Raw genomic sequence first — 10,689 nt, 5'->3', positions numbered from 1 at the left:
GAATGTTTCGGTTGTGCTTGTTCAGCAGTGATTTGAGGTCCTTATCCCCTGGAAATCCTGCCCTGTCATAGAACTGACAAAAATGAAATGTCAAAATGAAATTGTTGGCTTTTCTTGCCAGGGAAAATATTTTTGAAACTGTGGTTCTTGCAACAACATTAATAAAATGTATAGAATTGTGGTGTTCTCCATTGTGCCTTCAAATGAAATTGCGTTTCTCTGAAAATGTTTATTTCTGCAATATAAAATTGCTTTGGAAAAACAAATACTTGTTTTCCTCTTATTTACATGCCTTACTGTGTATTGAAGATGTCCAGAATTCCCCAGTCCCCTGTGTACTTTGGTTTGAATCTTTCTGATGTTACCAAGGTGGATATTGAAGTAACTTGAATTGCAGCATCTCAATAAAACCATTTCACGGTGGGGAAAACAAGAAGTACCAGAACTTCAGCAGCTTGAAAAGGATGCAGGGGTCTTCTGTGGGTGGGATGGTTGTCAGTGGATCGTTTTACTGTTATCAGTGCAAGCACAAACCTTGTGTTCAAGCACAAGAGATTCTTTTTTTTTCTTTCAAAATTGATCCTGTAGTTATCAAAATTGATTGTAGGGAAGGGACAGCTACTTGTTTTGAGGGAAATGTGTCTGTCGCTTAGGGACAGTGGCAGATCATCAGCAGATTCCAGAGGGACTCTCAGTCTGGTCAGAGACATTTGTGTTATTATGAAGATGACAGCCTATCTGCAGGAAAAAAAAAACACAGGGAAACTTAATCTAAGCAAAAACGTGGATTTGTCTCAAGGCCCTGTACATTGTAGAAAAGTGAGAATGTCGTTTTGTGAATTTAATCAGGCAACTGGAATTCAATTTGAATCAAAGAGGCTTTGGACGAGAGAGAGATTGCTTCACATGACTAAGGTGCACAAAGCAGTTTTGGTCCAGTTTACAGCACTGGTGCTCTCACCGCGAGTACCAATACCTTTTACAGCACCTGCACTTGTTTCACAGAGCGGAGGGGAAGGTGAAGCACTTCCGAATTCAGCAAGAAGGTCGCCATTTTGTGCTTGGAACCTCGGCCTATTTTGAGAGTTTAGTGGAGCTGGTAACATACTATGAGAAGCATCCGCTGTACAGGAAAATGAAATTGCGTTACCCAGTGACTGAGGAGCTGCTGGAGCGCTACAGCACAGTAAGTCATGGTCTTTGTACGAGTGCCAGGCGTTGTAGTGGATGGAGTCCCAGATCTAGACCTTGGAGGTGCTTGGTTTGATTCTGGCTGTGGTAGATGACATTTGGGGGAGCTTAAGCAGGTACTTTTCTTGTCTGTGAAATTGAGATGGTTATACTGACTTCTTTCACAAAGCTTTTGAGCTATGTGGAGGAAAGAGCTTCATCTTTGATTACAGGTCAGCTCTTGCCTTCCTCAGGATTTGATTAGAAAAGTTGCTCTGGGAAGAACTGTGAAGTTCTGCTCTACTTTCAGAACTCGTTGCTCTGCTAAAACGAGTTTTTTTGATAATAGCCTCACCTGCAGTTGGCCCTGACTTCTATTGCTGGAGTGGGCAGAGATCTTAAAATGATCATGCAGGTGCCAATTGCTAAGCATTTCAGAAAAAATGAAATATTCTGCTGTGCATCTTGCTCTGGACAGGCAGTGGCATTTGCTTCACCTCAGTGGAGCCAACTCAGGGATGGTGTCACAGAATCACAGAACCATTAAGGTTGGAAAAGACCTTTAAGGTCATCAAGTCCAACCATCAACCCAACACCACCATGCCCACTAAGCCATGTCCTGGAGTGCCACGTTCACACTTTTTTTGAATACTTCCAGTGATGGTGACTCCACCACCTCCCTGGGCAAACTGTGCAACTGCCTTCTGTGCTAAAAATTGGGAGGTATCTCTGAAAGCTCACTCTTTGAGATAAGCATGAGGAAATCTCCTTAAGAGAGACTTGTCTCTGTGCATTGACTAAATGAGGAGCCTGGATAATTAGTTGAGGATAGAGGCCTACTTTCTGAATGGATGCGTTTCATGACAAGAGAGCTTTGCCAAGGTAGCTGGCTTTGGAAAAGCCTGAGATGCTGTCGTCTTTCTTTGAATATATGACTGCTAGAAGCTGCAGGAAAAACACGTCTGGCATATTTGGGGAAATCAAAGTCTGGGTTTTTTGTTTCTTCTGGGGTGACTAAAAGGGACTGAGAAGATTTTAGACCTCAGGATTTTTTATAATGTTGCCTGTAGCTAAGGTTCTGTATCCTAAGACCAGGTCCAAATGGGAACACAAGGGGAAAATAAAATGAAAAATAGGACTGTGTATAGTAGTTTAGAATTTTTATCTAATGGTGAAACCAATAGTGGAACTTAAGTACTGTAACACAGAAATCGTAAGTGTAGGTATTGTATTCCCTGGTTGCACATAGAAGGGTAATCACAATCTCAAAGCTATTTGACTGATTAAGGTACATCTTTGTGACGTATTGCTGTTTCATTCTGTTTTATTATTCCTTAAACTGAGGCATAGACAGATTTAAATAACAAACTCATGTTCAGCTATGTTCAACTATAGAAATGAGCTTAACATAGGTGTCTGGCTTCCCTCCTCTACTGTTGGCCTATCTATTTTCAGAAAGGTGGTTTCAGCAATGAATGTTTTATTAACATTAAGTACTTTTATAATTTTTTATTTCTGTAACTTCATTTTTTTTCCTTCTTCCTGTTTTTAGGAAAAAGATATTAACTCCCTCTATGATGTCAAGATGTATGTGGAACCCAGTGAAATCACCCCTACAGTGGTATGCTCAAAGAGATATTCTGTAGATTTCTGAAAATTGTAAGACTTGTTTGCTGATTTCCTGTTAGCAGTAATGAAAACAATAGTTGAAGGCATGAGGCTGCTTGATTTATGGGGGACTGGACAGCAGAAATTTAAAGGGTGTGACTTTTTTCTAGCATCTCTATAAAAATTGTACCTACACGTTTTCTTGTGTGCAAATCCTGTACTGATTTATCCATATGGGGAATTTGGGCACCTTTTGCTATTGAGTTTGTGGAGGCGATTTGATTTGGCATGCATGCTTATGCAGGTATGCCCCCAAAATAAATGACCTATGAGAAGATTCAGTTTGAGAAGGCCAAATCTTCATGGAAAGAAAGTATAACATGTAAACCTCAAGTATGCCTGTTTATGAGCACTGTTATTTGTCTGTGCACAAAATTATCAGAGTTCCATTAGCAAACATGGCCTGCATGCACAAATAGGTGCAGAGTTTATTTAGGTGCTTTCTATATAAAAATGTGTCTTTGGTTTATTAATGAGTTATTAAAGTTTGTCTTCTTGTTAAAAACAAGTGACACAGCAAACATCTACTTGCCTCTAATTCTTTTTAGGGTCTGTCTACTTGTAAATTCTCATAAAAGTTCACCTGCTTGTAAATTTTGTGGCTGTAATTGCTTTTAGTCTTTTTGGCCAATGAGTTTGCATTGCTGCTGAAGAATTTGGGTAGTAGTAAATTGAAAATGAAGAAAATTGCTTGTCCTGCTAAAACTGGATGTCTTGCTTAAAGGAAATGTGGCCAACAGGATAGCTGATGTGGTTTTGAAGCAGAGGCTTTGTAGGCATCTAAGCCTACAAACTCCAGCTGCGTATGAATACATGTAATGAAGATAAAGGACTGATATTTCACAGTGTGGGGTTTTTTTTTCTCCTTTCTTTTTTTTCCCCCTACAGTAATTATGTTGCAGCACCTGTAAAAGATTTTTTCTTTTTTTTCCTTTTTCCTTTTATCCAAGCTGACACTTGAATAGCAGCAATTAAGTAGCATCACTTGCTTCCACCAATAGATGTCACTCTGGAACCTTAGTATTATGTTTTCTAAGCCTCATAACAAAAAAAAGGGATCCAATCCTCTCTCCTTTTTTTTTTTATTTTGTTTAAAATTGCATTATTGATTATTTTATGACCTGTCCCTCTAGATGACCCCTTTTCTCTGTTTCTCTTAAAGCCTCAGAGAATAGTGAAAGCCTTGTATGACTACAGAGCCAAAAGAAGTGATGAATTGAGCTTCTCTCGAGGAGCTTTAATTCATAATGTCACAAAGGAGACTGGAGGCTGGTAAGGACAAAGATTCCTCATAGGAGAACATCTGGTGACTTACTAGATGGAGGAAAAAAATTGAGCTTTGGGTAGTAGTTTTTAAAAACTTTGCCTATTGTCTTATTGCCGCTTATTAAATATGGCCTTATAAGTCTTAATGCCAGTGTATTAAAAAAAAGCAACAAAGCCCCCTCATCCTCAAGTGTACTTTCATGTCTTCTTCCATTCTTCTATCCTACAGAAATAGCCTCATCCTGCAGAACCTCCACAGCCCAGTGTATCCAGTATTTTTCCTTTACTACGTTCATCCTTCCCGAACACTTGTGTATTCTGGGAAGTCATGCATCTATTACCATTGTCATCATTGCTCTGTTTCTTCCCTTGCTCTGCTAAGTACTTCTCAGAAATCAAACCCACCTTTTTTTAGTTATCTGTACAGTCTCCGTTCATGTAGGTTTTCTTTCTTAGCTAGCTTGTAAATTGCTTGGAAAGCTTGGGAATCTAATGTTTCCCTGTAGTTTCTGCAGGGTAATCAACCACATAATAGTATTTTTAGTACTGGAGGGGGAAAGAGCCTCTTAAGTCATTAATTGCAGTTTACAGTAACTGTAATCCCTCTGAAATCATCTGTTACTACAGTTAATGATCACTTTGTTAGAGCTTTTAGCTACTTCATCACTTAGATTTTGGTGATAGCCAGCTAGACAAGCTAGTATGGGGTATTAATGACCAATTTCTTCAGAATTATTGCTTCATTAATGGCCTATTGAAGCTCTTTAACTATTTTTTAGATATATATACTTTTCTTTTTAAATTCAGGTGGAAGGGGGATTATGGAGAAAAAGTCCAACACTATTTTCCATCTAATTATGTTGAAGACCTGTCATCTGGTAGTTCTGCTGAGCTTGAAAGCCAGGTGAGGGTTGAGGTTTGTCTGCTACATTTCCCTAGAAGATGCTGCCTACTGGAAGTGGAAGTCTGGTTTATAGAATTATGACTCTGCATGCTGTGTTTGAGAGGACACCAAATAGAGAAATGAGTGCATTCTTCACTGTTCTTGTCATTCTTCACAAAAACAATGTTTTTGTCAGGACATCCCTCATAGAAAACTACTTAAGGAGATAGGTGATTTGGTGGGGTTTTAGGAGATTATAATGATTTCCTGCTAATGATAATCATACCAGTTTAGATTTTTCAGATACTTTGGCTAAACAATAACGTGCCTGAAACTTTTAACTAGTTTGCCTGTATAACTATGTCCTTAATATTTGCAAATAAGAAAACTATCTGTCCAAACACATCTTACTAGCTATTTCACACTCCATTATTAAGCTTTTATGCATAACTAACCCTATACTATTTATCAAAAATGTCTAAAAATCTAGCCCAGAGTCTTGGACAAAGATCTCTTCAACAAATGAAAACAAAACTCAGTAGTAAGCAGTTTTGACACTTTTGAGTTTTAAAAATAAAACACTGCATTCTTTTTATTGTTCTGAAGCACTTCCAGTGATTTGCCAGGAGTCTTTGTAGGAAAACCCACGTGTTAGCATTGCAGCTTTAAGCAGACTTAAAAAATGAGCAGTTGTGTCAGGACAGAAGCTGCGCTCCTCATCCATGAGAAATTCCTGATATGGAGACGGGCTTTTAAACATTACAGTGGGCATGCTTTCCGTGAAACTGAGGTTCAATTTAATGATGTTTTTTATTACTTGCTAATGTCCTGTGCATATTCACTTAAGAGAAGATTTAGGCTCACATTTAACTCATGTTTTTCAGATTATTGAGGACAATCCATTAGGCTCTCTGTGTCGTGGCATACTGGTACTCAACACGTACAATGTTGGTATGTATTTTCTGATACTTACACATGGACTCCTGAGCTTTCTGTGTTGAGTAGACTCTTTTATGTTTATCAGGAAAGATGATTTTAAAAAAAACCAAAACAAACCACAAAATACCTACTTGTATTAATATAGCTAATTACAATTAATGTGATGAAACTTTATGATACTAAATGTTGCAATAAATCCACAATGACAGCTTAGAAGAAGAACTGTTGGATTTTAGTATAAATTTCTTCCTACTGTGTTTCCTAACAGTGAAAATGCCACAAGGGAAACACAGAAAGCCTTTTGTCTTCATTCTGGAACCTAAGAATCCAGAAGATCCATGTGTTGAGTTTGCAACAGATAAAGTAGAAGAACTCTTTGAATGGTACCAAGGTATTCGTGAAATCACTTGGAAAACTACAGAAGAGGTATTGATAAAAATCTCTCTGTTGTTGTTTTTTATAACAACTGCTATAAAATTACAATAGGATTTGTCTTTAGCTGTCATACGCTGCTAAACCTTGCTAACACCTCGTCCTTCAGTCTCTTGCATATTGCGGTTTGTCTGTTCATTTTATTGATGCTGTGAATCTTCCTCCCTAAACTCTTTTGGGGAAATTATGTAAGCTTATGTTAATGGATGTTTTTCAGCAGAGTACTGTCTGTGGTGCACCCTGCACCTCAGTGGAGAAGTGTGCTTAGTAGTACAAAGTAGATACCATTACAATTTTACATCTTGTTACACTGGTTCAATCCTAGTGTTAAGCAGATAAACTCAGGTATCAGACTGTTTTGTTCAGAGTTATGGATCCAGTAGTGAGTGTATGTGAAGTCTGAGCTGCCTTTGCCTAAACTCTTCTTAATCCTGTTTACTAACTCTGCTTTCCATCGAATGCAGCAGCACTGATAGGGAATTGTTTGGCTAATACTTTATTTATTTGTAACTGATAGGCACACCCTGGATTTACCAGATCTTCAATAGCAGTTTTTCTAAATCCTTGCCTAAAGATCAAAGGATTCTGCCTAAGTTCAGCTTTTATGTTCCTCTACAAGTACTGCTGCTTAAAGACATTCTTCAGGACTTGCTTTTCTTGTTCTGGTGTATTAATTTACCTCCTTGTCATCATTTCTAGCATTTAAGAAGTCTTTGACATGACCAAAAAGCCCTTACAATGACTATGCTTAAGTATATTCTTTCCTTTGTTGCTTTTATTCACTTCTTATTGTTAAGTGTGTGATATGAGTGCTGGAAAATGTGTTTCAGTATCATGTTGGTTTATGCTGTTTCTCTGTCATCTGGAGTGGTAATGCTCCGAGGATCATCATATTCCTGTTTATAGCAGGCAAGTTGCTGTCTCAGAGTGCAAATTCAGCAAGGGAAGAAGCAACAGGAGCTGTTGACCTCTTGTTGGGGGAGGAGAGATACGGTTCTTATGCTAGGCTTTCATTTAGAAATAAAAATGAGAAAAAGAGAAACATGACCTAGAAGAAGTGTCTCTAAATGGAATGTTTTTTATGGTACATCAATGGCTCTTCAGGAGCTTGGCAGCTTTTTCTCCCTCTGTGCAGTTAGAGAAGTATTAAACAGTCTGTGTTCAAAGATGCTTTAAAACTTGTTTCTGTCAATCAGGACACTTTTCTCACAGTATGGCCTCTAGAAAGTTCACATGACAGACTGCTGCATTGGCGGGGGAAAAAGATAAGGAGAGGCCCTTTTTGCCAGTAGAGTTAACAGGCTGAATTTTGGAGAAGCATAGTGAGTCAACACTATGCTACAGTACAACACAGGTGTTTTATGAGTTTATTTTTAGGCTGCATCCACTATACGCAAAAAGTAAAACTAAGCTTCATGTGTTTTGTATGGACACTTGCCATACTCCTAGGAATGGCTGCTCATTGTTAGCTTTCCTGCTTGGTTATCACTAGAGGGTTATGTCTAAAGATGAGCTTGTGGCATCTAGAATTGGTCCTTTGCTGTTTGGAGCTCTGATTACTGTTGAGCAATGTCTGCAAAACTGTGGTGGATCACACTGTGGTGATTTTCACTCCTCTTCAGTTTGTCTTGTTGAGGGAATTCTTTTGGAAGACTTCCTAATTGCTGCTGCTTCATAACCCCTTGTACCAAAGCTAATTGCTGTTCCATATGGGACTCTTCTAACATGTTTTGTCCTGTAACTGCTTCTTATGTCTGAAAAGCCTCCAGCCCAAATGTCTCCACTCAGAACAAGTCTTGCTGATTTCAGTAATTCCCAGTCTTTGGCTGCAAGGACCATTGCTCAGCTTCCACAGAGCAGGTGCTTGCAAACCTGGACGTAGGTAGTGGGTTTATTACTGATGATAACAGGATTGCATGTGATTTTTCCATACGTAACATTATTGGTTTGGTGTGCAAATAGAAAACTACAGGAATGAATTTAGCTGTTTGGGAGTTACTAACAAGACTTAAGTCCTGCTCAGGATTGTAAATAAATAGACACTTCACTACCCTTTGCATTTTTTTCTGCATACATTTGCATTTATATGAGGAATGGAGTTGAGAAAATAACTAAACTTGAGTAGAGCCACATTAAAAGAATAAAAAAAAATTGTTGCCAGGATTCTGAGTAGGATTGATCAGGGAAGTACTGAAACACTAGCTTAAACAAAAAAAAACCCAAAAACCAACACAACATTCCCCCCAAAAAACCCACCTCCAACTAAAACACAAAACTACTTGCTTAGCCTGTTCTCTGAATTGGGTCTTAAAGTACATTACATCTATGCAAGTGTCTAAAGTATCAGATAGGAATCTGGGCAACAAAAAAGGCATCAAGTTTGTCATTTCATTAGAGTATACCCTGAAGTTACTGTACCATAATACTCAGTGTATCTGTAATCTAAAACTTCGTTATGTCTTACAGGAGAACAGGAGGAAATACTGGGAAAAGAATCAATTGATTGCTATTGAATTATCTGATCTGGTCATTTACTGCAAGCCAACAAGCAAAACCAAGGACAATTTAGGTATTTCCTTCAATATTACATCTGAATTTTATCCTTTCTACTATCTTTACAGATGTTGGTTGACATTTGAGAAGATAAAAATCTATCCTTTCTCTACTGGAAAGCAAAGTTCTGCCTCACCCATGCAGTTTTCAGTGGCAATTTGAAATTGTACACTAGGGTACTTGATGCTATTCAACTGTCACAAAAATCTGTCACAGACTTCTAACTAATTAACTAGAGACACCCTCTCATAGGTGTCTTTAATGGGGAAGCTCACTAGTTATGTGTCAGTTGACTTTTTTGATATGAAAAACTCTGGCTGAACACTTTCGATTTGTTTGTTTAAACCTTCAAAATGTATTTGTTGTGCATTATATGATTCTACTGTAAGAACCTGTTTGCCATTTATATAAGCTATTAGGATGGTATATGGTTTCATAAATGAGAATTTCATAAATGGGGTCTGTGTATGTGTGGATATGGAATCTGACACTGAAATAGGTACTTCTTATTGGAGTTTTTTGTCATTGCTGCTGGAGAAGCCAGCAAGTGTACCCTTCTTCCTTAAGTTTCTTTTTGCAAATGTTTTTAATAAGCTGTCAGTGTGGTAAGACATTATAATTATAGTCATTGTTTGAGGCATTGGCTAACCCTGGCTCACCCTTTCTTCTCCCCATTTAAACCCAGGAAAAGATGACTCATTTAAATATAAGTTATAGTGTGGTCAGAAGTGCATTATTAGCAATGATGAGATGAGAACATGACTGTGGACTCTTATCTGCCCCACTGTAAAGCATGTGGCAGGCAGGCAATTTTAACTTTCAGACTTGATGGTCAACCAATTTTCCATGTCTGCATGAAAACTCTGCCAATTATTGCATTAAAGGACAAAGCAAAACAAAGTAAAACAAAATTAGTAGAAATGCAGGATAAATGTTGACTACTTTTTTCCTTTAGTAACCATTCTTTTTCCTCCCTGCCCTACCTAGAAAATCCTGATTTCAAAGAAATACGTTCTTTTGTGGAAACCAAGGCAGAGAGCATTGTTAAGCAAAAGCCAGTTGAGTTGTTGAAATACAACCTGAAGGGACTGACACGTGTCTATCCTAAAGGACAGAGGGTCGACTCATCCAACTATGACCCATTTCGCCTCTGGCTTTGTGGCTCCCAGATGGTGGCTCTTAACTTCCAAACTCCAGGTAATATTCTCTAAAAAAGGATCTAATCCACCTTGCATTTCTCCATAAAAGAGCCCCTTTCTGGCCTCTCTGCCATTCTAGTCACTGGTTGTCCTATTTGTTTGTACTACCCATTAAGAAGGGATTTGCAAGCACTAAAGTTTGGTTTTGAATATGCGGATTGCCTGATAGAGGTGGTCCCCAAAAATCAGTCTCCAGAAGCCCTGTCTCTGAGCCTAACTAACCTCAAAGACAAAAAGGTTTATTTCACCTTGATCCCTTTGTAACAAGCAAGCAGAGGTATTTACAGTAAGTTTCAGGTGGATGAACAGTTGTTCAGCCACAGGGAAGGCTGTACTCAACTTTCTGGTAAGGGCCAGCTAGCTTATGACACATTGATAGGAAATTAATTGTGAATGGAGATGGGTTTATTACGATTAAAATTGGTCAGAAACGGCCTGTCAGATTCAGTTACTGAAGGGAACCGAGTCTTCCAACTTACCTTTCCAGCTCTTTCTAATGAAGTGGTGACCAGAAAGAATTGCAGAGAGGAGCCATTAGTCTCGTACTTCCTTAACTTTATTCAAATGGAGATCTTCTGT

At 38.4% G+C, this 10,689-nt stretch overlaps 1 protein-coding gene across 1 annotated transcript in view; it reads left to right on the top strand.

Annotated features, from left to right (window-relative positions):
• The window catches only part of PLCG2 (phospholipase C, gamma 2 (phosphatidylinositol-specific)), a 59,647-nt gene that overhangs the window by 40,577 nt on the left and 8,381 nt on the right, over positions 1-10,689 (top strand). Inside the window, 8 exon segments of the mRNA XM_010282890.1 lie at positions 1,006-1,186; positions 2,723-2,791; positions 4,001-4,110; positions 4,912-5,008; positions 5,872-5,938; positions 6,195-6,352; positions 8,825-8,927; positions 9,899-10,108. Coding sequence (XP_010281192.1) covers positions 1,006-1,186; positions 2,723-2,791; positions 4,001-4,110; positions 4,912-5,008; positions 5,872-5,938; positions 6,195-6,352; positions 8,825-8,927; positions 9,899-10,108 — 995 coding nt within the window.

This window comes from Phaethon lepturus, unplaced genomic scaffold, assembly GCF_000687285.1.
Source record: "Phaethon lepturus isolate BGI_N335 unplaced genomic scaffold, ASM68728v1 scaffold21912, whole genome shotgun sequence".
Taxonomy (NCBI): Eukaryota; Metazoa; Chordata; class Aves; order Phaethontiformes; family Phaethontidae; genus Phaethon; species Phaethon lepturus.
The sequence above is the reverse complement of the archived record's forward strand: the minus strand, read 5'-3'. Positions and strand labels throughout refer to the sequence as shown.